Raw genomic sequence first — 27381 nt, 5'->3', positions numbered from 1 at the left:
TTAAGAGGATTCATTGGAATAATTAATTATTATAAAAGGATGATACCAGATCTAAGTATAAAAGAAATTCCATTACTTGAACTGCTGAGGAAAGGTGTAAAATGGAGATGGGATCAGAGAAGAGAACTAGCATTCCAAGAAATCAAAAACATTTTTCTGTCAAATTTAAAAATATACCACCCTGACTACACAAAGCCATTTATATTAAGAACAGATGCATCAATAGAGAGATTTTCAGGGGTATTATTACAAATACATGATGGGGTCGAATACCCAATACAGTTCATTTCAAGAATTACAAAGCCACATGGAAACGGTTACTCAGTTTCAGAATTAGAACTAGCAAGTATCATACACTGTGTCACAAAATTAAGATTTTATTTGTTGGGTAATGAATTTACTATAGAAACAGATCACCAAGCTTTAACATCTATATTAAATAACAAATATGGAAACAGTAGAGTACACCGGTGGAGTCTAATACTGAGTGAATATAGCTTTGAAATCAAATACATTTCTGGAAAATCCAACATAGTGGCAGATGCTTTGTCAAGGTTAGAAAATACATCACAAAAGGGGCAGCGAACAATAAAAATTGGATTAAATCAGTTAGTAGAAAGCACTGGATTATATTCTAAAGAAGAAATCATAAGAGATCAGATCAATTTGAGTGAAAAACAAAAAGTCCTTAGGAAAGATGGGGTGTATTATAAAATAATAAATGGCATAGAAGTATATGTAATAAGTAGAACTTTGGCAAGGAAAATATTGAAAAATTTACGTAACAATTACATGCATATTGGTTCAAGAAAGCTATGGATGCTATTTAGGGACAATTATTTTGCAAAGAATGACATAAGTATAGCAAAAGAAATTACTACCCAATGCCAAATATGTCAAATAAACAAAGAAAAGAATTTCAAAAACCAGAACACATATAAATCATATGAAAAACTAAATACAGTTTCCATGGATTTCATCTCAAATTTAATTCCAAGTCCAACAGGAAAAAAGCATATACTAGTGATAGTTGATTTATATACAAAATTTATTAAACTATATCCCTGCTCAAGAACAAATGTTAAAACATTGAAATTATATATTAATCAATTTTTCGAAGAAATAGGACCATTTAGAAATTGCATAATAGATAATGCTACATATTTTAACAACCAACAATTTCGGGCATTTTGTGAGAAAAAGGGAATCAACATTTATTTTACAAGTATCAGACATCCTCAGGCAAATCCTGCAGAAAGATATATTAAAGAAGTTATAAAATATTTAAGGATAGTATGCCAGGATCAACATGAGACATAGCAGCAACATATACCACAAGTAGAATATTTTTTAAATAATACACATGATTTAAATACAGAGGAAGTACCAGAATATTTAATGTTTGGACATATAGGAAACAGAAAATGGATTAGTGAATATAATCAGGATATGTTAGAACAAGTAATGCAGAAAGTGAATAACCGAATTAGGAGGAAAGCTGAAAAATATATCAGAAGACAAAATCGAAAAATAAAACAACCAATCACATTTCAAAAAGGGGACAAAGTGTTAATTCGTTCACTTAGAAAGAGTAATGTTAGAGAAAACCGTTGTAAGAAATTACAACCAATGTTTGAAGCTCCATATAGAATCGAAAATCAGAATGGACTAAATAGTTATGTGTTGATAGATGCAGATAATAGACTTAGAGGAATATTTCATATCAATGATATATTCAAATATTATGAAGAGATTGAATAATGTTTTCTATACTTTTAACACTAATAATAACAATACTAACAGTTCACTGATAGATCCATTTCATTTTCATTTGTTGATTTGTTTGATCAATTTGACATCATACTTGTTGATCTTGTCCATATGGAAATTGTTTGTGCCCTAAAAATCATAATTTGGGGTTAGATACTAAATTGATTCTATAAATGTTTTTCTAAAAATAATATGAAAAGTGCAAAACTTACCATTCATATTGATGAAAGCCTTTTGAACGGAAATGTTTTACCTAAATCTTGTCTATAAATAAACAGAACACAATATAGATTATATTTTTAATTAGGTTATATTTTTATTCTCTGATATAGCTTCCATTGCTCCATTTGACATAGACAGACAACAGGGATGTATTTTAATAGAACATTTTAAATAAAAAATTGAATTATCTAATTTATTATATTTACTAAGGTATGTGGATAAGAAAATTAATATTTAAAAAAATAATAACTGAATTATTTCTTTTAAAATTAATTTTGGGGTATTGAGATAATATTAATCATAGAAGAAAGAAAAATAGTGTTTTAAAAAAAAATTTATAAGTTATATACTAGATAATATTAGATATAAAAAGTATTTGGTTATTTTAATAAGTTATATACTAGAGAATATTATAAAATATATTTATATGAGGGCATTCTTAAGAATTTAACATTATAATAAGTTTAAAAAGTGTTTAAGTTGCAATGTATTTGTTTATTTTCATAATTATGATATTGTAAATATATTTGTGTGCACCATCTTTGTATGCAACCAAGTATACATGCAAGTAAATACATAATAGTAACTTTTATATTTAATTATGGATTTAAAATAGTGTCATTTATTAATTTAAAATGTGTAATTTATATATAAATTTGTATTCTGATCTGAAAAGCCTAAATTTCCATAAAATTCTCGATAGAATTTTAGTTAGAATAATAATCTTCTAGATAGCATAAAAAGAATTATCTAGAAAGACGTCAATAGACAGAATTTAACCTTTGTTTACGGTAGAACCTTCGCGAATATGATTATGTCTGTGAAATGGAAATAATTCGAACATATATTTTTTCGAGAACATTCATATAACGGGTGTTTTTTTTAGAGGTATAGAAATAGAAGTTGGCAACACGTTTTTAAGGGGCGGCCATTTTGACAGCTGTCAGGTGATTATTATTTACTTTAGTTTGACATTTCAATATGAATAGACTGACGCCTGAACAACGCTTTCAAATTGTGCAAATTTATTTTGAAAATCATAGTTCTGTTCGGAATACGTATCGCGCACTACGTCCATTTTATGGTATACATAATCGCCCATCAGAGCAATTAATTCGATCAACTGTGGAACGTTTTCGCACCACGTTCACTCTTAATGATAATACGCATCCACAGAGACGTCGTACAGTGCGTACAGAAGATGTTGTTGCTGCTGTTGAGCGTAGTATAGAGGAAGACCCGAATCAGTGAATCAGTCTATACGCTATCGTGCACAGCAGTTGGATATGTGTCCATCCATTTTATGGAAAATTTTGCGAAAAGATCTTGGTTTGCGTGCTTACAAAATTTACTCGTGCAGGAATTGAAGCCACACGATCACCTAGCAAGGCGTAGATTCGGTGAATGGGCCCAAAACGAAATTGCCGTTGATCCCGACTTTCATAAGCGAATTTTGTTTAGCGACGAAGCTCACTTTTGGTTAAATGGCTACGTTAACAAACAAAACTGCCGTATTTGGAGTGAAGATAATCCTCAACTATATGTTGAGAAACCACTATATCCAGAAAAATTGACTGTTTGGTGTGCTTTGTGGGCTGGTGGAATCATTGGTCCGTACTTCTTTAAAAACAATGCTGGTCAGAACGTAACAGTCAATGGTGACCGCTATAGAGCCATGATTACTGACTTTTTTATTCCTGAATTGAACAACCATAATGTGCAGGAGCTGTGGTTTCAGCAAGACGGCGCAACATGTCACACAGCTCGTGCCACAATGGATTTATTGAGGGAAACGTTTGGTAACCGCATAATCTCGCGTTTAGGACCCGTGAATTGGCCTCCAAGTTCGTGCGATTTAACACCGTTAGACTATTTTCTGTGGGGTTATGTGAAGTCGCTATTGACGAACTGGAGAACAACATTCGCCGCGTTATTGCCGATATACGGCCACAAATAGTAGAAAAAGTTGTCGAAAATTGGACCTCCAGATTAGACTACGTCAGAGCCAGCCTTGGTGGTCATATGCCAGATATCATATTTAAAATATAATGTCAAAAAATTATCTTTCAAATAAAGTTAATTTCCTGTTCATATAAAAAATAATCTTTGTTTTATTCCACTTTAAAGTTCTATACCTCTAAAAAAAACACCCGTTATTTAGGAAATAGAACAATTCGAATATGATTTCTTGCCAGATGATTCTGGAACATTGAAAAGATATAAATACTCGGTGATTTGAAAAAAAAACGGACAGTTAGTATGAAGTCAGTATAAAGTCAGTCGGTTATATTTTCAATATAGTGAAGTCAGTTGTTCAGTAAGTTCAAGATAGAATACCGTCAGTCAGTTGGTGAAATGTTCAATATAGTAAGTTCAATGAAGATTAAGAAACAGAATAAAGAGAATATTATTGAAGATTAAAAATTATGTTATGTATAAATGGTGATTGGATAATGCAAGAAAGTATTAATTGAAAATTAAAATTATATAATATATTTGGTGATTGGAAGAGAAAAAAAGATTATTAGAAAGGAGAATAAATAGAAAAGAGGAAAGAACAATATTTTACTGATTTTTAAATACTATTAAGAAGAAAAATATTCTAAAATGGTGGAAGCTGATAATTAAAACATTGTGGAGTATTTTTCAAGGCAAGTTTACAAAAGAAAGATAACCAAGGCTGAGAACGAAGACATTGAGTGGTGATTAAAATCTTTATTTTGGAGAACAGTTTCATTTAGGCATGCAGTGACAGAAAGGTACAAAATTTTTTCAATCAAATCCTTTATAAAAAGGTATATAAAAAACCCAGTTGGGCTATGTTAAATTGACAAAACGTTTTCGGAATAAGTATTCCATCATCAGTGTCAGGTTAATACATGGATGTAGCCACTAAATATGGGGGTAAAAACCCTTTAAAAATTACTAAATGAAATTTAGTTTACATTATGTCTAGTTTAAAATTAAGATGGTAAAGTTACCGTTGGATTGGTAACATGGCGACATATGACTCTACATTAAGTTGCAAGTCCTGAGACGGTACCGTCTCAGGACGTCTAGTCTATTTACGGCCCCAAAAATCTTTCTAAGAATTTTTCTCTCAAAAATACCAAGAAGTCTTTTATCATTTTAAGATAAGATCCACGTTTCAGCCCCATATATCAAAACCGATCTTATTAAGGTCCTGTATATATTAAGCTTTACTGCACGTTTTATATTTTTATTTTTTAAATGTTTCTGGAGGCCGTGAACAGTTCTGTTTGCTATTGCTATGCGTCTTTTTATTTCGTCGCTTGTCGTGTTTTTTGCGTTTACTAACGATCCAAGATATGTAAATTCTTTGACTTGCTCAAAGGTATGGTTGTTAATTTGAATTGTCTGTTGGATATTTTGAGGGTTTTTAGAAACCAACATATATTTGGTTTTTTCCTCGTTTACCACAATGTTCAGATGTTCGCTGAAATGTTGTGCCCTTCTGTTAAGAACTGAGTTTTTATCATGTAGAATTTCACCGTTAGTGCCTTTACAAATTTTTAATCGTGGTTTAAGTGTTCCTCGTTTCACTTTTATCGAACAAACTTTGTATCTCACTGGGAGTGTTCTGTTCGTATTCCCTCTTCTTACGTCGATGGATACGTTTTTCCTCTCTTCTAAGACGTCTATACTCTTCTTTTTTTTCTCCGTGTACTTCTTTCTTTTTTCTCCGTGTATTTGTGGCCATTTCGCACTCATGATCAAACCAATGATTTCTTTTTTCTGACTTGGTTTTGCCCAATATTTGAATGGATTTCTGTAACACAATATCTCGTATATTTGCCCATAGTTGGTTAATATCTTCTTCTTCTTCTAAGTTTTTTGTCCTTATTTGATCTTCTATTTGCACGACCTATTCTCAGATCTACCAAATATATTAAAAAATAATTCATGACAATTGGCCACGCCGTTTCGGAGGAGTTCGATAACAAACACTGTGACAATGAGGTTTTTATATATTACATATAATAATTTAATTTAAATATTATGTTTATATGGGATTAAGCCACAACTGTTGGCCGTAATGAACATTACATTTTTAACTTAGTATTTGACGTTTCGACTTCCGCTCCGGAAATCGTTCCCAAAAATATTATTATAAAAATTCTACGAAAATTTATAAAACCAAATTTGTTTGTTTTAGTTTATATCATTTCAAATTGACATGGTTGGCCTCGATCTTGTAGGTAGCAGCTTGTAAATGACTGAAAAAATCTGAGAATTGTGTTTAGAAAGTTTAGTTTTTATCTAGGAATATCAAAAACTGATTGTTTTGCGTGTTATATGTCTATGTATACTGTACAGTAATTATGATTATGTAACGTAAATTGTGAAAACGTAGATTTGTGTATTTTTTTGCATGTGTATTGTGTATAAGATTGTAGCTGATGTTTTTCAACCTCTTGTTACTCAGTTATTGTTGGTATATTCTTGTTGTGGTGACTTCTTCTTTTAGTAGTGGCAACCAATGCCTACTACATTCTGTTCATGGGTTTGCTACTTTTTTTTCGTTAGGGTCTAAGGGGTTAAGGTCTCAGGCAAACTTTTTCTTTATGTACTGATTTGCAGCAGCATGGGTTCTCCTTACAGCAGACTGTCAAATTTTCTCCTAGGCGTAATACAGGCTCTAACACACTACACATTTTTATCAAAAACTTACAGCAATTCTTGCAAAAATTAGTAGAAATACATTACAATTCCAACAATACGCTAATCAGTTTTAATATCAGCAGTCTGTTCACCAATGTACCATTGGACAAAACTTTAAAAATAATAAGATGCAAACTAGAGAGATGATACATTGACAACAAAAAGCAAACTGAATGTATCAGCTATCATGGAGCCTACTAACACTTTGCACAGATAACACTTATTTTCAACTAGATAATGATTTCTCTAAATAAAATTTCGGATTAGCCATGGGCTCATCCTTATCTCCATTATCAGCAGATATATTCATGGAGGATTTCGAACAAAACATTGTACACAAATAGGACAAACAACAAAGAAGAATCATCAACAAAAAGACATCAAACAATAAAGAAAAATCAATTAAATTCACTATGGAACAAGAAAACAATAATTCACTTTCATTTTCTTGATGTGATAATCACAAAAGAAGACACAGGATATGCAACCAAAGTCTACAAAAAATCAACCCATACCAACCGATATTTAAACTACTCCTATATGATAGAGTTTGTCGAATCCTTTTATCGCGAAATGTATAAGAGCACCGACGAAAGGCAAGATCAGCCCCTGCCCAAAATCACAAACCAGGGATCAGAATTAATGCCAGAAATAACACCATACGAAATCAAAACGGCACTTTTAGAAATGAAAAATAACAAATCCCTGGCGATGACGGAGTAGTGATCGAAGCGATCAAACTAGGTGGATATAATATTATCCAGGCTTTGACCAAGCTTTTCACCGAATGCATCTACCAAGGAAAAACTCCTTCTCAATGGAATAATGCAGTCATTACTTTATTACACAAGCAAGGAAACATAACAGATTTAAAAAAACTACCGTCCCCTCAGTTTGCTTTCACACATATATAAACTTTTCACAAAAGTTATCAAAAAAAGAATGGACGCTAAATTAGATTTCTATCAGCCTAGAGAACAAGCTGGATTTAGATCGGGATACAGCACTAACGACCACTTACTAGTGATAAAGAACCTGATAGAGAAGTCTGCAGAATACCACAAACCATTGGCACTGATATTTGTCGACTACAAGAAAGCATTCGATACCATAAGCCATCAGAAAATGTTAAAAGCATTGACAGAATGTCGAATAGACCATCGCTACACTAACATAATCAAATATATCTACCAAAATGCCACAGATAGCGTAATTCTGTCTGAACAAGAAACAAATAAATTCTGTATACAGCGAGGAGTAAGGCAAGGAGACACAGTCTCTTCAAAGCTATTCACGACGCTTTTAGAACATACTTGTAAGAAGGCATATCTGAACGAGCACGGTATCAACATAAATGGAGAGAAGCTCAGTCATTTGAGATTTGCAGATGACATCGTCCTTATAGCCGATCGTATGGATGATGCAATAATAATGTTTGAAAAATTATATCACGCTATCTTAATGACTAATCTGGTGCTAAATCGAAATATTGCTGTTGATGGAAGGGATATTGTTCAGACTACATCGTATAAGTACCTAGGACCTGAAATTCGGTTGGGCAGAGATAACCAGACATGTCAGCTCCCACGTCGCATAGGATTAGCCTGGGCAGCGTTCGGTAAATTAAACTATGTATTTAAATTGGATCTACCCATATGCCTCAAAAGGAAAATCTTTGACCAATGTGTGTTACCTGTACTCACTTATGGAGCGGAAACATTAACACTCACAAAAAGGTAGTTAATAAGATTCGCGTGACTCAGATGGCTACTGAGCGCCAGATGTTATGTAGGTGCCTCTCTGAGAGACCGAATCCCAAACGAAGAAATACGTCGTAGAACAAAAACAACAGACGCTATCGAAAAAATCGCGTCGTTTAAATGGATGAAATGTCGCCAGATCATCAGACAACCGATGGACAAAACGTATTTTAGAGTGGAGACCAAGGCAAGAAGCAATACGGAGCACAGGATGCCCACCAACTAGATGGACTGACGACCTGAAGCGTGTTAGCAATAACTGGATGCAAGTCGTGCAAGACAGAGACAGATGAAAAGAGCTGAGGGAGACCTATGTCCAGCAGTGGACGCATACAGGTTGATGATATGATAAAGATCAAAGCACTTCCTCCAATGAAAATGCATTTCAGGTATAAAAAAACCTGCTAACAAGGTTTTGACTAAAAATAACTACCCATTGTCATTTATAAACAAGGAATTCTAGAAGATTAGAGAAAAAAAATAACAAAACACCACAAACAATCCAGAAACACTCATAAGAAGGGACTAAAAGATAACAACAATACTATATATAAAGGGCTTATCAGAAAAACTAAAGAGGAAAGTACAACATTCAAAACAACGAACAAAGATCTGTCCTATCACAAAACCAAACCCAACAACACACAAGAAAAATAAAAAAAACTGCACCTATAAAATAACTTGCAATAATTTCTACATAAGGGAAACTGCAAGACCACTAAGTGCCGGGATAAACGAGTAAGAAAGATACGTCAAAAATAGAGACTTCGAGAAATCCAGTTATGCAAACATGCATGGGACAACGAACACAGACCACAAATGTAGCAGGCTTTGGTTGCCAATACAAAAAGAAGTCAACAACAAGAATATACCAATAATAGCTGAGTAATCAAATTTTTTCAGCCATTTACATGCTGCTACCTAGAAGATCGGGACCAAGCATGTCAATTATTTAACCTAAAATAAACAATTTTGGTTCATAGGCGTATATACAGGGTGAGTCATGAGGAACTTTACATACTTCTACCATATGTAGAGTCCCTCAGGGAGCATATCATGTGGCCACTAAAAAATGTCAACTCCTCTTCTTTATTAATTAACAGGGTGATTTGTGTAATTGACCATTTATTTCACTTTACTGTAGTGTTTATACGGCTCATTTGATTTTTTTCATTTTTGCATTATACAGTACACTACTATCAAGCATTCGACTGGTATTAGCTAAACTAAAAAATTCCAGGACTGGCTTTGGAAAAATTAATTTAGGGATTCGTATTAAATATTACACCCTGTATAAATTTTTTTTAAAATGCAATAAGTGATTTTCAAACTACATAAATAGACAATGAAAACGACATATGCGACAATGTTGTCGCACTTTTATTAAATTTTTAGTGAACGATCAAATCTTACCAAAAATAGAACAACCATAATGAAGTATCAAATTATAAGGTATTAATTTAAACAAATGTTATAAATTTCAAACATTTTAATTAAAATGAGTTCCTACAACATAATCTAATACGTAGAAAATTAACATCTTTACTGTCACTTTGTATTATCTCTACGATAGAATCAATTGTTTTTCAATTTTAAATTTTTACTCATAGATCGTATTGGGGCATTATTTTCGATAAATAATAAATTACATTGATTAAAAAGTCAAACCTCTTGTATGTGTTAGTTTTTGTTGATTGTAAATGATTAAAATTTTATGAAAAAAATGAAAAATGAAAAAGACAGAAAAGATTTGATTTCACGTTCAAAGCGTCTATGTATCTATTGATACGTATTTCGACTTAATAAGTCTCATCAGAATAGTTATTCATAGCCGTTCTTAACGTGAAAAATAAAATTCTCTGTCTTATTAGAAGCAACAATAACATGGCTTCGTTATGGACGCAATAGCGACATCTGATAGAAAAATCGGTAAGATAGTTTCGAAATTTTATGTCTATGTTATAGTTTAAAATTTTATGTCAAATAATAATACATTGCATCAACTGTACTAAATAAAAATAAATCTAAAAAAGTTTAAAATGAAGGTTGGCGTTGACCGTTTGACGTTTCTTGATATTTTATACCCATTGTCATTATTGTCATTATCAATTGTTATTTATGTGTACAAGAATACATATTTCTTCTGTCATATCTACGTTAAGTACATTGTGTTAGTTTTGGTAGAGCTTTTGTGTCTTTCGTTCAAAATGCCACATCAGTTTTCGACCACAGAATATGCAGACATAATATTTGTTTATGGATTCTGTAATGGGAATGGTAGGGCTGCTAGTAGAGAATATCGCAGGAGATTTCCTAATCGTCGAACTCCCAGTCATCCAACATTTGGGTCAGTTTTTAATGATTTGCGAGAAAATGGCACTTTTCCTAGTGGAACAACAGAGCGACATGTAGATGAAGTGCAGGAAGATGACATTATGGACGCCGTTACTATGAACCCTACAATAAGCACTAGACAAGTAAGTCGAGAACTCAATGTTACTCAATCAAAAGTAAGTAGAGTCTTACAAAAAAATAATCTATACCCATATCACATTCAAATGGTTCAGCGACTACATGCTGGAGATGAGATCGATAGGTTGGAATTTTGTAGATGGATTAACAATAATCGACCAACGCTATACAGGACACTATTTACAGATGACGCCCAATTTACCAGAGACGGGATAAATAATTCACGAAATTCACATGTGTGGGCAGAAGAAAATCCCCATGCTATTCGAGAACGTCGGATGATGTGGATTGGTGTCATAAAGAACCAATTAGTAGGTCCTCACTTTTTTGATAGTCCTTTAACAGGGCAGGTCTATTTGAACTTTCCACAAAATATTTTGCCGAATTTGCTAGCCAACGCGAACGTTGCTATCCGAGGGATGTATTTTCAGCATGATGGGGAACCCCCACACTTTTTACTGGCAGTGAGACAACATCTCAATAAGGGTGGCCACAGATGACAAGCGGCCGAGGCGCCTTTAACGCGCGTTGACTGCTTGTTGCCCTTTTCGGTAGTGTTCACATGTAGCGCTACAAAATAGAAAATAGTAGTGTATAAGTTTTCATCGACGATGGACATTGAATCAGCGGTGTGCTTTTGGGTGTTATATAGAAGGATGAAACGACGTCAGCAAAGACGAAGGAGGTATTGGGTGCATCCAATTCTAAGAAACCGGTTAACGAATAGTTTATACATTACCCTCTACCCAAATCTCAGGCAACATGGACCTAAATTTTTTAATTACTTTCGGATGTCGACGACATCATTTGATGCACTGTTAGCACTTATTAGACATGAAATAACAGCCAGTGTCAATGCAGTACGATATTGTATTTCACCAGAAGAAAAACTCATAATAACGCTAAGGTAATTATATTTATACTATTAATTATATATATATATATATATATATATATATATATATATATTTATATATAACGTATTTTAATGAATCATAAAAAATAAAAATAAAAAAATTGCGGGTTTTACTATCTTAAAATTAGATTCAAAACGACTAGATATAATACCTTTAATTGTCAATAAATAAATCTAATTCGGATTCCTGTGAGGAGTAAGTGGCAACTGTGGAAGCTGGTGATGTCATACTCATATCTTGTAACTGTTCATTACTTGGAGAAAAAATGGAATCGTTGTAACTTGTATATGTCCCACGTCCAGGTGTATAACTAGGTTGAGATGATGGAATAGCCGGGCAATACTGCTGAGTGTGTGGTATAGAATACCTTGGTAATGGCGGTGCTGAACTCATATAATTAGACGTACTTGGGAAAATTTTCTCTGGCTCGGGCGTCTGTTTTTGCAATATTAAATTATATATATCAATTTTTGTTTTTAAACGTTTATTCTCCGGTATTTTCTTTATTTCTTTAAAAAGAGACAAACAGAATAATTTATCTTCATCTTGTTCATCCTGTTTGTCTGGCACTTGTCTTTGTGCTAAACTTTTTTCTAATATATTAGCAAAGTGCTGATCAGCCGGATGAAGTTTAAGTTTTTTTGTTTTTTGGCGTTCCCCTGTAGGTGTAGAAACAGTCGCTTCCAAAGACGAATTCTGCACACTACCATTTTCCACTTCTGATATTGGAAGTTCTGCATGTACTTCTGGACCGAAGTTACTTTCAGTAACATTTTTTTGAACTGAGTTTTGCAGGAACCTCAACCTATTATAATGAATGTACGTGCTTGTTGGTTTTGCGCCGGAGCCCGATTTTAGCATCTTGTTTTTTTTGTCTTGTTTGACATAGTGATCCCTTATGCTCTTCCATTTTTTTTGTAATGATGTTCCTGTAATAGATAAAATATTGTTACTTTGTTGCAGATATTTGGCAAGTGGATGTTCTATGGGTGAATTACATTATTCTTATAAGATTGGAAGGTCTACTGTGGCAGGAATAATTCATGAAGTATGTAAAGTGTTATGGAGAGAACTAAAAACTGTAGTAATGGAAATACCCACAGCAGATAAATGGAGAGAAATTGCTAACGGGTTTGAGAAACACGCTAAGTTTCCTAACTGCATTGGCGCAATCGATGGGAAACATATACGGTTATTCCAACCGGCACAGTCTGCTTCACTATATTATAATTATAAACACTTTTTCTCACTACTACTACTAGCATTGTGTGATGCAAATTATTGTTTTACATGGGTTGATATTGGTGCATATGGGAAAAATAGCGACTCGGGAGTATTTCAAGAATCTACATTGTACAGAATGCTTATGGAGAAGACACTGAACATTCCTGAACCAACGGCAATAACAGGTGGGTCCATTGTGCCCTATGTAATAGTGGGTGATGAAGCTTTTGCTCTGATGGAAAATTTAATGAAACCATTTGGTGGAAAATTACTCACGTACGAAAAAAAAATTTTTAATTATCGTTTAACTCTTGCAAGACGGTATATCGAATGTACATTTGGTATCATGTGCAACAAATGGCGAATATTACATCGACCGTTAGATGTAAATATTAATTTCGCTGAAGATATTGTGAAAGCTATTTGCGTACTCCACAATTATGTTAGGCAAAGAGATGGTTCTACGTTTGAAGAGACGCTTTATACAGCACCGCTAACTAATCTACAACAATCCTCCACTCGACGCACTGGAAGAGTGACAGAAAATGTACGAAATAAATTTATGCATTATTTCGTTAATGAAGGCAAAGTGGACTGGCAAAATAGCATGATTTGAATTGTAAAAAAACAATAATAAAAAAAGTTCTTACCTAATATTTTTTTCTTTTCATCGGTATCTTCGTTGTGGCAAAAAATTAACACTATCTCCTCCCAAGCGTTTTTTTTAATAATTTTATTGCTATATTCGCTATTAGTCATGTCCCAAATGGCTGGTCTTTTTTGAATTTCATCAATGAATTTATCTGTATTAAATTCTTCGCCCATATTTTTGATATTTTTAGATTATTAAATTATAACTGATAATACACCACACTGCACAAACTGCGCCTTCCAACTGCATAGGCCGATGTGTTCCAATGTACTTTGTCAACCGCGCGTTTTGTGTTGAAGGCGCGGACACAAAGTCCCGAGCGGTTGCTCAGCGGCGACTGCGCGTTTTTCGAAAGGCGCGTTTTCATGTAAATAAGCAGCTTCATTTCTTAGTAAGTTACAACCGCGCTGTTTCTGAAGGCGCGTCGACCGCTTGTCATCTGTTACTGCTCTAATGTTTATGGCAACAGGTGGATAGGACGTGCAGGTCCTATTTCGTGGCCTTCAAGATCACCTGATTTCAATCCCGTTGATTACCAAATTTGGGGACGATTGAAGCAACTAGTTTACGCAGTGAATATTAATAACCGACAACAATTAATTGATAGCATTATACATTGTTGTAATACTATTAGAAACGATCCCCAGAGTATCCGTAATTCAATACGTCAATTAACAATTCGGCAACAAAAATGTGTACAGGCTGCAGGGTTCCATTTCGAAAATCTATTTTGAATTATTTTTATTTTGTTACCATTATTGTATCTTTTCCAGTTCTATTTTATGGGTTTATCATAACTATGTACATATTTTTAGTTTTTTTTTTAAATTGTTCTTCGTTATTGTTAGTAGTTACTGTTTTTTGTTGTGCAGTGACTCAGTTTATCATTTCAATTAAAATGTTTGAAATTTATAACATTTGTTTAAATTAATTACCTTATAATTTGATACTTCATTATGGTTGTTCTATTTTTGGTAAGATTTGATCGTTCACTAAAAATTTAATGAAAGTGCGACAACATTGTCGCATATGTCGTTTTCATTGGCTATTTATGTAGTTTGAAAATCACCTATTGCATTTTAAAAAAAATATATACAGGGTGTAATATTTAATACGAATCCCTAAATTAATTTTTCCAAAGCCAGTCCTGGAATTTTTTAGTTTAGCTAATACCAGTCGAATGCTTGATAGTAGTGTACTGTATAATGGTATAATGCAAAAATTAAAAAAATCAAATGAGCCGTATAAACACTACAGTAAAGTGAAATAAATGGTCAATTACACAAATCACCCTGTTAATTAATAAAGAAGAGGAGTTGACATTTTTTAGTGGCCACATGATATGCTCCCTGAGGGACTCTACATATGGTAGAAGTATGTAAAGTTCCTCATGACTCACCTGTATTAACATATACCGAGTAGTTTGTAGAGCGACATAGAGCAAAGTGACGACACCATCTTTGTTTTCTTTGTCATTTGTTTCTCTGTCTTACATAAAATAATTATATAGCAGTGTCTCTTTTTGGTCGGCAGGGAGCGAATGAGGAGTTTCAATACGTTAGAGGGGACGGATCGAACAAACGCAAGATATGTTGTCACTGCTTGTTGCTAGCATGCTCACTCTGTGTTAATCTATACGTCTATGCTTTGGTTATACATTTTCGCAGAATTTTTTTAATAATATCTTTGAGAACGATTTACCGAGTGGAAATCTAAACGTGAAATACTGGTTAGTTAATGTGATTTTCATTACAACCAATAATTGTGGCTTAATCCCTATAAACATAATATTTAAATTAGACATGCCGCGAGAAAGTAGGTTCAGAACCAGTGGCGCACCCAGGGGGGGCTGTGGGGGGTTAACCCCCCCCCCCAGGACCGTATTGCGACACTGTTACTCACACATTTTAAGGACTCAAAATGGAGGTAACATCATAAAAAAAAAATTTCGGTGACCAACCAAACCCCCCCCAGAGGCCAATTCTAGGTGCGCTACTGTTAAGAACCTTATTGATTTTATTATTTAATGATTTTATTTTAGTCATATTTATATTCCCCTGGTCCGAATTACACCAAATAAACCAATTAGAAGCTTTTTGTGCTTTTTATTTGTGTATATTTGGCATGGATTAGAAGTCAACATACTTATCTGGACGATTTTAAACTATTGATTGATATTGATATAAACAGAACCTTATTGATTTGATTATTGAATGATTTTATTTTAGTCATATTTATATTCCTCTGGTCCGAATTACACCAAATAAACTAATTAGAAGCTTTATGTGCTTTTTATTTGTGTATATTTGGCATGGATTAGAAGTCAACATACTTATCTGGACGATTTTAAACTATTCTGGTATAATTTTTGAAAAAATTTATTGGCCTAAAGGAGAAAAAGCTTTCGATAAAAACTGTACATGTAACAAGTGGAAAAGGAGAACGGATTGTTTGATTGCAGCTTTTTTATTGGCGATTTCGGCGATTTCTAATTTCTATTTCTTCGCTGGAGTGGATGTAGGAAATGAATTTTTTAAACGACTTTTTTCAGGTAATAAAATTGTTCTCTATTTAAAAGTATACATCTAGTTATTATTTTATATGGAATTAAACCACAAGTGATTGTAATCAGATTATTACATTTTACTTTTGCTTTTACGCTTCGATTTCCAATCCGGAAGTAGTTTTCAAAAAAATTCATTTTTATTGATATTATTATTTCATTGCTTTCTTAAAATAATATTTTCAATAAAATGTAACTTTATGAATACTAATCTTTATACAGTGATGAGTGTCTTACCACCCGGCTTTTTAACGTAAGAGATAGAAACAGTTACCTTGTGAACTAAAAAGAGATGAAACTCGTAGAGGTGAGAAATAATCGATAGAAACCTATAATTTACATTACATTACATTACCACTATCGATAGTCTCACACCTTTAGACGTTAGCTTCGAGCCAAATCACCTCGGTCATAATTATTATGTGTAACGTCGTATGTGTGACGTATTTCCATTTTTTAATTTCGCATAAAGTAAAAACTGATTGACCACAATAAAGCAAAAATGTGAATAAAATAATTTAATTAATAGTGATTATTTAATCTAAAGTTTTAAATTATTAACCAAGAATAATTTCTACTATGATTTGAACAGCAGAAGAACAATAACCCAAACTATCACTAAATAAATATAACAGTATCAAGGCACGATGTTCTCATCCAGGCGCTCAGGGTTCGAATCCAACATAAAGGTTTTACTTTTTTAAAAATTAAAATTTGAAATTTTACAGATATTATATCGTTTTGCTTTAAATCACCCAACATTTATTTCAGTCTTTATTAGAAGTGTTTAAAGTAAAACATGAAAATCTTATTGAAAAAACAATGTCGTACTATCGAAAATAAAGTAAAAATTCTTCAAACATAAAAGAACGTTCTAAATAAATGTACTTACAAAAAATGTTTAAATAGGTACAAATTCTATAAAAATATTCTAAATAAACGTATTTTATTCTAATGAAATGTATTTACAAAAAATGTTCGAATACGCCTCCATTAGCGGCAGAACAATAACCCAATCTATTATAAAAGTTTCGTCTAACATTAGTTAATGTTTCTGGACTTATACCTCTCATTGAATCAGAGAGCTTTTCTCTTAATTCTTGGAGAGAATTGGGCCTATCGTCTTCAATTCCATATAGTTTGGACTTGATATTAGAGGTGTGCTTATTAGTTCTTTTAGACGAACTAGTTCAAGAGAACTATTTCACAAAAATAAACTAGTTCAGTGAACTAGTTCGCGAAAGAACTATTTGTAGGACCGAAATCGAAATCCAACCCTAACATAACTGGTTGCCAGATGTCTCGTCTTATCATCACACAAGTTCGGCGCCGGCCGAGCGTTTTCTTCGGTTTTCAGTCAGTCTTTCACTCTTTCACTACCGTACAAGTAGTTCGGGTTCGGAACTATTTCTTTCGATCGTATGTTTAGGTTTAAATGTTTTAAATTTATTTCTCAAATGTTTTGCAAATAACGTTTTTTTTATTTGCAAAAAATTATTAAGATCTATTTTTTATTAACCATTTTAAATATAAATATGGTTCACGTATGATTTATTTTTATATTTACGTATATTTAAACTCATAGGTATCTATATTAGGTTATTTCTAAAAGAACCTTACAAAAAAAATCAGTGAATTTTCTAGGAACATTAAATAACACGGTAATTATTTAGTAAGCCGGAACGCCTCAAAAATGCCAAATTTTTTGTGGACTTGGCCTAAAAAGTGAAAAAAAACCTCAAATTTTAATGTTTTCTTTGCTTTAAACTAGTAAAAGTGCCCAAATAATCAAAAATACAGAAGAAATAACAAAAAAAGTAGTATGAATAAAAAAAAATTACATAAAAAGCAAAGAAAAGTATATATACATGTCTTAATAAAAAAAACGTAACTAAAACATATTAAATCTCACTGTTTTTTACTGTTAAATTATGAAAAAATGGGTAAAATTGTTTAAAATAATCAAGATTTTTAATATTTCAAAAAAATATGGCGGCCATGCGCAAGAAGTTAAATTTTATGTACTTTTGACATTGTTGCCAGTTTTAACCTTTAAAAGATCTAAAAATTTCATGAAAATTACCTTAATTAAAACAGGTGGATACAATCTTAATAACCACGTGCAAAACACCCGTTAACCATCGTCTTATTTTATTATTAAAAATGTAAACCAATAAACCAAATCTAACTTAACACTGGTAAAAAAAGCAGTAATATAAATAAAAAAAATGTTATAATATAATTAAAAATCAAAATTTTTATATTTCATAAGAAAACATGAAATTAAAACTAAACCAACGTAACCAAATCTAACCTAACGCTGGTAAAAAAGCAGTAATAAGAATAAAATTTTGTATAATTAAAAATCAAAATTTTTATATTTCATAAGAAAACATGAAATTAAAACTAAACCAACGTAACCAAATCTAACCTAACGCTGGTAAAAAAGCAGTAATAAGAATAAAATTTTATCAAAATTTTTATTGTTCATAAGAAAACGTGATAATAAACGTATAGTAACGTAACCAAATCTAAACTGACCCTTGTAAAAAAGCTATACTTTTCAGTTAAAAGTAGGTAATAATTTATTCGTTTTAAGTTTTAGGTAAATTTTTATTTTTCATTAGAAAACATAATTTTGAATAACTATGGCAACACTGGTTAAAATTACCCTTCTTGATCATAAGAAACAGTTGTCATTCCTGTCATTTCTTGTTGTTTCGTGGTAAATATGGCGAATAATGGCGGTGGCTTTTGAAAATCGGGCATATTTTAAATCGGAATTACATAAAAAAGAACGCTTTGCACCGAATAAAAATCATTGCACAATCATTAGTAAGTGAAGGAGAATTCATTGATATAAATTTCATCTCCGTAGACACGGTTCCGGTTTATTAAACTAGTACCAATAACACATTTTCATTCTCACTTTTGCATAAAATTATATTTTATGTAGATGCATCAATCATTTTAACCACAACTTAAAATTGTTATTTCAAAATTACAATACGAGAAACAACACAGCATGTCAACGTTCAAGCCAATGCATGGGCATAAGATCCGAACCATTATGATATTAACATAAGACTGTTTATGTTATTGTCACGTTCATAAGAATTATGATCTGTTATCTGAGGCTAATCGACACTTCTTTTTTTAAACTAGTCAGTCCATCCCATTCACAAAATAATAAATATATGATCTCATTCAAAAGTTGAGACACAATTTATAATGCAAATCGTTCGCAGTGAACTAGTTCTATGAAAATTAATGAACTAGTTCAATTAGTTCAGTTGAAAGAATCGTTCATTTGAACTATTTCGATGGTGAACTACACATCTCTACTTGATATGGACTAGGTGCAAGATCAGGTGATCTTGCAGACCAAAAAATATCTTCGTGACCACTAATCAATCGATTATGAAAAGTCGCACTGAGATATTCACTGACGATGCGAGAATTATGTGCAGGACAACCATCGTGTTGAAACCATATGGAATCGAAAGGTATTGGTAAATTTCGAAGGGCTGGGACAATTTGATTTTGCAGAAGTTCCAAATATTTCCGCCCAGTCAACATACCGTCTATAAAAAATGGACCAATGACATGATTCCCTATTATGCCTCCCCAAACATTTACTTTTCGAGGACGCTGGGTACAAGCGACATAAATCTGACGAGGATTTCCTCGAGACCAATACCGAGCATTCATTGAATTGTGACGGCCATGCAATGAAAACGTACATTCATCGGTGAACAAAACGTTCTCTAAAAAATGTTCATCTTGATGTGACATTTTCATTGCAGTTTGACAAAATTCTAAATGTCTATATTGATCCCCAGGGAATTGTTCGTTGGATTTATGAAGTTTATAGGGACGGTATCCATGTCTTTTCAAAATTTTACCTACTCTAAATCTTGAAATTCCATATTGTTCTTCGAGACGAGATGTTGATTGGGTAGGATTTTGCTCAATACTTGCACAAATCAAAGTGTCCCTTAGTTCCAAATCTGGATTTACCTCCCTTCGTCTACGAACTCCTCTTGGAGTGAACACGGATCCATAAGTAAAAAAATTACGTATAATAGACTGAATTGTTGATCGAGCCGGCCTATTTGGAAACATATTTACAAATTGTTGTCTAATCATGTTGTCTGATAATCCATTCACATGCCAGACAACAATTTGCACTGTTTCCTCGACCGTTAAAACCATTTTCACGAATTCAATTCATCCATTCCAATTTTGTCAATTGTTTTGAAAATCATTACCTGTACAGAGGAATTGATATTAACACTGAGAATTTAGTGATGGATTTGACATTAAACAGTCTTCACCGGATTATTTTGCATTCACAACTGAAGACTGTAAAACTGGAATTGAATTTGAATTATTTTGTATTTCTATTTTATAATATTGGAATAAGAATAAATTGTAAATAATGAGTTTTTCGAAAACTTGTTACCTAATATGTATCATATTTTCTATTATTTTTTGATTGAGTAAAACAAAAATTTTATCCTTGGTGTAAATTGAACCCCAATCTTCTTGTCAATAGACCACGTCTCTAACTATTACACCAATTCCACATACACTAATTGTTTTCGGACCGAACATACCTACGTTTAGTTTAGTCAAATATTTCATTTGAGTTATTTTTATTATTAAATAAACTTAAAGATTTATAATTTAAAATCGCTACTAATTACTGTTTTTTACTATATCTTAATTTATTCAATCAGTTATTTTAACATAAGAAATTATTAAAATAAAATATTTTCGAGGTCATCCGTATAATTATGACTGAAGTCAAATAGCCACGTCTAAAAACTAGCTTTATCTCGTACTATCTCACAACTTAATTCTATAATTTCCGCTATTTTGCCGGGTGGTAAGACACTCATCACTGTATATATATATATATATATATATATATATATATATATATATATATATATTTCTAAAGTATTCAACTAGTGAATTCAGAGGTTTAATCGGTCATTCAGGTTGGCAAATAAAAAAAGAAGTCAACTACTTCATAAGTTTATTGAAGACGTTTCGCTTTATATTTCTAAAGCTTCATCAGTTCTAACTCAATATGTAGTATGTTATCGATGTTATCATATCTACTGTACACTTTACTCCTTATTTAAAACTAACTTAACCAAAAAAAGAAAAAACAAAAAACACACAAACTTTGCAGAAAATAATGTTCATATTCGTAGATATGAATATTTAAAAAGTTTTAAACGAACATTTGGCTTCATTTAGATGGTTCTCCACTGAAGACCAACAAAGTTCTGAACTTTTCAATTCAACAAAAAATGGTTTTTACTAATGAGGAATACGCTAATATGCTTTAATTTATGGCGAAATAAGGTGTAACGCTCGAGCAGCACAATATAGATACTGTAATGTCTTTTATTTATTTATAATTATTTATATTTTATTTATTAATTCTTTACTAATTTATTATATTGTTCTTATTTTAATTTATTAAAAAGCACGATAATTTGTATCAACAATTTATTTAACTAATAATACATAATTTATCTAGACGAACGTAACAATTAAATCGCGACCGCGAATCTTCTTCAAAATTAACTGTCCTTCTTCCATGAAAGCTCCGTTATTATATATAAAAATACAGCCGGTCGAGAATTCAGGTGATTATACTAGAAGGTAAATCCGGGTCATCGTTTCGACCGTTTTCTGGAAGGTTCCGTTCAGGTAGATTTCTGCCAGCTGATCGAAGGGTCTCGTACAATCTAAAACATATTAGTGAATAAACACATGTTTACAGGTTTTTAATATGACTCATATTTTTACGTAACAATACCATGAAAAATTTACCAATTGTAATCCCACACTCAACATTTACATTCATCAACAATTAAGACAAACAGATTTAGTGGTTCCAAAAAAATAATGAAAGAAATCGACATGATGTAACAGCAGCACATTAACATGTTATTTTAATGGAAGTTAAGGAAAATCCAGAAATTAGCGTTCGAATACAATCTGCCATGTATCCCACAATTTTAAAATCCTCCGTAGGAAATATCTTACACAACGAAAATGCATATCCTTTTCATTTTACAAAGGTGCTAGCACTGCTACAATGAGGTTTTTCTGCTCGTGAAAAATTCGCTATATGGTTACAAAATCAGAAAAATAAAAATGAAGATTTTTTCAGATACATTTTGTTTTGCGACAAAGCTATATTCACAAAAAATGGAATTTTTAATGTGCATAATGCACAATATTATTCTTACGTTAGTGACAATCCCCACGTTATTGAAGAATTTAAGCATCAGCATGGGTTTAGCATAAACGTCTGGATAGGAGTAGTTACGATTATCTACTTGGACCTCTGGGATTGCCTGCTCGTTTAAATGGTGATAATTACTTACATTTCCTGCAAAATGTTTTACCTGATTTGTTATATGATGTGCCTTTAAATAGTTGGCAAAATTTATGGTTTCTACATGACGGCTGCCCGGCCCACATTAGCAGGAATGTATTAGACTTTCTTGATAATAACTACGAAGACCACTGGCTTGGAAGTGACGGTCCAGTTGCTAGCAAGGTCGCCGGATTTTATTCATTGTGATTATTGTGTTTGGGGACACATAAAAGCATTTGTTCATTTTGTTCCGATACAAGATCGTGCACAGCTCTGGCTAAGAATACAAGATTCTTGCAACGAATTTAGAAATAACTTTGGAAGTAGAAAGTATTCGGAGAGAGAGAGAGTGGGAACAGGTAAACGCTCGAATTCATTGTAACGGTACAGTGTTCCTTAAAATTTTATTTTAGTTTAATTTATTATAATATCTCAATTCAGTATTATTAGGAAGGTCATGAATGTAATGGGTTTTTAAATAAAAAGTATTTACTCAATAGACTCAATACTATTTAAACAAATAGTATTGAGTCATTAGCAAGAACAATTTTGTTGAATTTAACGTAATCCATTAATGTCTTTTTAGTCTTAAGTGATACAGAAAGGTAGGTACTTTTTAAAAATTACATCATGCATTTGCTTTTTATTCATTAGCTTTTTTTAATTTCCTTTTTGGTTTATATTTCCAATAGATGTTCTTACACTAAATACACTAAACAAGTAAATAATATAAGTAAATGAAATTATTAATAAAGTAAAAAACTGTATTGCAAAATACAAACAAATAAGTATAAAAGAAGGTATATCCAATAAAGGAATAACCAATAAATTTTAATAAGTTTAATAAACAAAAATATGACTACTGTTATTATTATTTTAATGCTGGATTTAAGCCATTTTAATTAAAGCAAACATTTACTATAAAACAATAATAGTAAATACTAAAGTCAATTTTTCTCATAAATATATTGCTCTTAAGCTGTTACTATAAAAAACCATTCGTTTAGTTTCATTATATATTGAACCAAGAAAAAAATGAACACTGCAAGAGTGGAATAAATTTTTTGCTAATGTACCAAAACTTTTAGTATTAGTATATATAATGCAATATGGACAGGATAAACAATAGAACAATAACAATCCCTGAAATTTGGAAATGGTTTATTATCATCTCAATAAAAAAACACGACAAACCGGATTCCATTCCAATCTCTTATATGCCCATATCATTAGCTTCATCGGTGTTGAAAACATTCGAGGGTCTTACCAAAAATTGTCTTGAGCAATGAGCAAAAACAATAAAGAAAAAACATATTCTACCAGAACACAATATGGTTTCAGAAAATGTAGATCAACATTTTACGCATAAACAGTAATTGTAATAGATACTTTAGCTGGATTTACTAGTAACCTCATGACTATGGCAGCTTTTAACGAAATTACAGGGGCATTTGATAACGTTGTTTTAGATGTTTTAACGAATAAATTGATTTCAATTTAATTTCATAAACAATTAGCGAACTTTGCTGTTCACAAAGAGAAAAATATGTTTAAAAATAATTCAAGTAACAACTGCACCTATGGATAAATTTCTGTAAGAATCTGTTTTGTAAAAGTTGCTGTAATGACTTATAAAAAATTAAACCTTTTTCTGGCGATGCTCAAGTGGCAATCATTGTTTGATTTGTTTCAAGCACTTGGGTTAAATAATGCCAAATTAAGATCTGATAGCAAAAAATTTTATTATTTAAAAACGCTTTAACTAAACGCTAAAAAATCTTTATCTGTGACTAATCAAAATTTAGAAATTGCTATATCAACGCTTAAAACTAATTACGAAGACAAAAATATGCTTTTAAATTCTTGGTATTGTACATTATTCGATCAAAAAACTATGACTAAATGTAATTGTCTTGAACTAAGGACGTTTCACATCACGTAAAAAAACATTAGATTTAATTAGAAACTTAAACTTAACGGGTGAAATCAATTTAGACACATTGTTAGTATTTATCTTAGAAAGGAAACTAGATTATCAGACTAGAAGCGCTTTTGAAAACGAACGCAATCCAATCGAACTGCCATCTAGTAATGGCCTTTTTGAATTTTTGCAAAAACGGTATAATGTATTAGACAATTTAAACATATTTGAATCTAACGCTAAACCTAGAAGTCATAATAATAGTAATTTTGAAAGGAACGCATCTAGAGTATCATTGCAATTTTTATAGTAAATCATGTAATTTTTGCAAAGAGCGCACGCATCAGATATATTAATGTCAACAATTTTTAAATTTGGTTCCACAGGAAAGACATAAATTTGTTAAAGCCAAATTGTTATGTTTTAATTGTTTAAGTAGTTTGCATATCGTGTATTCCTGTAAATCTTTGTCCAGGTGTCAATTATGCACGAAAAATCATCACTCTTTACTTCATTTAGACAATAATGGTCAGCAACGATATCAATGGCAAGGTCGAATCCACGCTCCTTCTAATTTTCCACGTAGTTCTCTTCAACAAAGCGAAAACTCACATAGGCATAATTCTAATCCTAATAGCCCTAACCATAATATTGTGGCTAATAATATTACTCCAAACGAAAATTCCCCTATTAATCTTCAGATGGACCCAACCAAATCTACATCATTGTCTGCTGTGAAACGCAATAATAATCATGTTCTTCTGCCTACTGCACTAGTTAAAATTTATACGTGAGACAAACAATCTTTAATAATTAAGGCTTTGTTGGACTCATGCAGTATGCAAAGTTTTGTTACAAAAAGTTTGGCCCAAAGATTACAGTACGACACAAGATTTCAAAAATTATATATTTCTGGTCTAGGAAATAATATTGTAACAAAAAGTACTGAAATGATTGATATAGAAATACATTCGCAAGTACACCCTTTCAAAATATTTAATGTTTCTTGTTCAATAATTGACAAAATCACAGGAAATTTGCCACAAATTCCGTTAAATCCGCTGTCTTTTCAAATCCTACTAGAGTTAAAAGGCGATTTAATAGATCCCTATTTCTGGAAACCTAGTAATATTGATTTATTAATTGGCGCGAATTTGTATTTTCAACTTTTAATAGGAGAAATACTCTCGCTAGGGGCTAATCTCCCTACGCTAATGAATACTCAATTAGGATATGTTATTGCGTCACATCAAAGAAATATCTAAGTCATACCAACGCATCCTTTGCAACACAAATATTTTCCTTTTTATCTCGAGAAAATACGCATTATATTGAAGATAAAGAAGAGGAACATAACGCAAGAATCGACACAATGTTAGAAAAATTTTGGGAAGTCGAAGAACTTCCATTTACGCAGTCTCATTGATGAAGAAAAAATTGCAGAGACACTTTTCCAAACCACCACGCAGATTTTCGATTCCAGGCGGTATCAAGTTGAAATGCCTCTTCGACACTTGGAAAATAAAAAATTAGGCAGTTCCTTTTTTCTGCAAAACAAATATTTTTACGCCCTTTTAAGGCGGAATACGTATAAGCGGATACACAGACGCACTGTACGTGAAATAAAATCTTAACTTTCTTTTTTCTTTTATACCTTTAACTTGTATGATAATAACACTAACGAAATAAAATACTTATTGCATATAATACTTATAAAGATATTGCACAAAATAACCCTCAATTTCCGTTAGCAGCTAGCGCTTGTTATCCCAAACATATATGGACGATATTTTAGGTGGAACCGATCAATTTTCTGAGCTTGAAGTACTTTATGGAGGATTGAATCAAATATTGAACCAGCGTTTTACATAAATGGTCTTCTAATTCGCCCCGCTTTTTAAATAAGATTTCTGATCAAAACGCTGTGAAAGTCGATTTGAATCATGATGATGCACCTTGCAAAATTTTGGGTTTAAAATGGGATTCAAAATCGGATCATTTAAAAATTGATGTAAATAACGTTACTAAATTAGACCGCATTACAAAACGTCACATTCTTTCATGTATTAGTTCTTGTTTTGACCCTCTGGGTTTGTTAAACTCTTTAATTGTGAAGGGAAAACTCTTAATGCAAGAACGAGCAGATGAAAGTTTCATGGGATGAATCGATGAACCTATAATTAATTTACGTATAATAGGTCAGTGGGAGAAATTTAATGCCAATTTAGCTCAAATCGCTCATATCAAAATTCCGCGTTTGGTTTTTTTTTTGACTTAGACATTCTTAGCATAGATTTACATGGATTTAGTGCTGCAAGTCAAGTTGCATACGGTGCTTGTATCTACATAGTGGCTCGATATGTAAACAATTCCTTGTCATCAAATATTTTTGCCGCAAAATCGCGTGTCACACCCTTGAAAAGCAAGCTTACCATTAATTAAAAGGTAAAAGAAATAATAAATTAGACTTACTCACAATCAATTTAATTTAACTATCCAGACGACCGGTTTCGCTTTCTACAATATGCAAAGCATCTTCAGGTCTCGATACAAAGTTAAATAAATGCTGAAATAATAAACCCATATTAGGGTGTTGTCTAATAAGGATAAACAAAGATAGATGATATAAATTATATAAATTACAGTAATTATGCCAATATTACATGTCTGTGGTTTTTCAAAATGAATAAAATGTTTAAGCAGACATGGTAAGACCCACAAATTGGTAAAATAGTCTATTAAACTGTAATGAATTAATAAATGAACAAATAAATAAAATATTACTTACATG

At 32.0% G+C, this 27381-nt stretch overlaps 3 protein-coding genes across 10 annotated transcripts in view; 1 reads left to right on the top strand and 2 right to left on the bottom strand.

Moving 5' to 3' along the window:
- The window catches only part of rasp (protein-cysteine N-palmitoyltransferase Rasp), a 372840-nt gene that overhangs the window by 295504 nt on the left and 49955 nt on the right, over positions 1–27381 (top strand). For 4 of the 8 annotated variants that reach the window (XM_072532067.1, XM_072532063.1, XM_072532064.1 and 1 more), the window contains one exon: positions 12788–13704. The exons of 2 other annotated variants lie outside the window; for them this stretch is intronic. In XM_072532067.1, coding sequence (XP_072388168.1) covers positions 12788–13664 — 877 coding nt within the window. In that variant the 3' untranslated portion in view covers positions 13665–13704. Of the gene's footprint in view, positions 1–11424; positions 11815–12787; positions 13705–15928; positions 16252–27381 lie in introns of those variants that run through there. 2 more of the 8 variants (XM_072532068.1, XM_072532065.1) reach the window with 2 other exon arrangements.
- On the bottom strand, positions 11896–13873 carry LOC140441376 (uncharacterized). The gene is made up of 2 exons (XM_072532083.1): positions 13699–13873; positions 11896–12753 (listed from the first exon to the last, which is right to left on the bottom strand). Exons 1-2 carry the CDS (start codon positions 13871–13873, stop codon positions 11978–11980), a joined length of 951 nt encoding a protein of 316 aa, XP_072388184.1. The 3' UTR covers positions 11896–11977.
- Positions 21831–27381, bottom strand: part of LOC140441375 (uncharacterized) — a 209791-nt gene continuing 204240 nt past the window's right edge. Inside the window, exon 5 of the mRNA XM_072532080.1 lies at positions 21831–22031. Coding sequence (XP_072388181.1) covers positions 21934–22031 — 98 coding nt within the window. The 3' untranslated portion in view covers positions 21831–21933. The remainder of the gene's footprint in view (positions 22032–27381) is intronic.

Source organism: Diabrotica undecimpunctata, chromosome 5, assembly GCF_040954645.1.
Source record: "Diabrotica undecimpunctata isolate CICGRU chromosome 5, icDiaUnde3, whole genome shotgun sequence".
Taxonomy (NCBI): Eukaryota; Metazoa; Arthropoda; class Insecta; order Coleoptera; family Chrysomelidae; genus Diabrotica; species Diabrotica undecimpunctata.
This window is presented reverse-complemented; position numbering and strand designations above follow the sequence as displayed.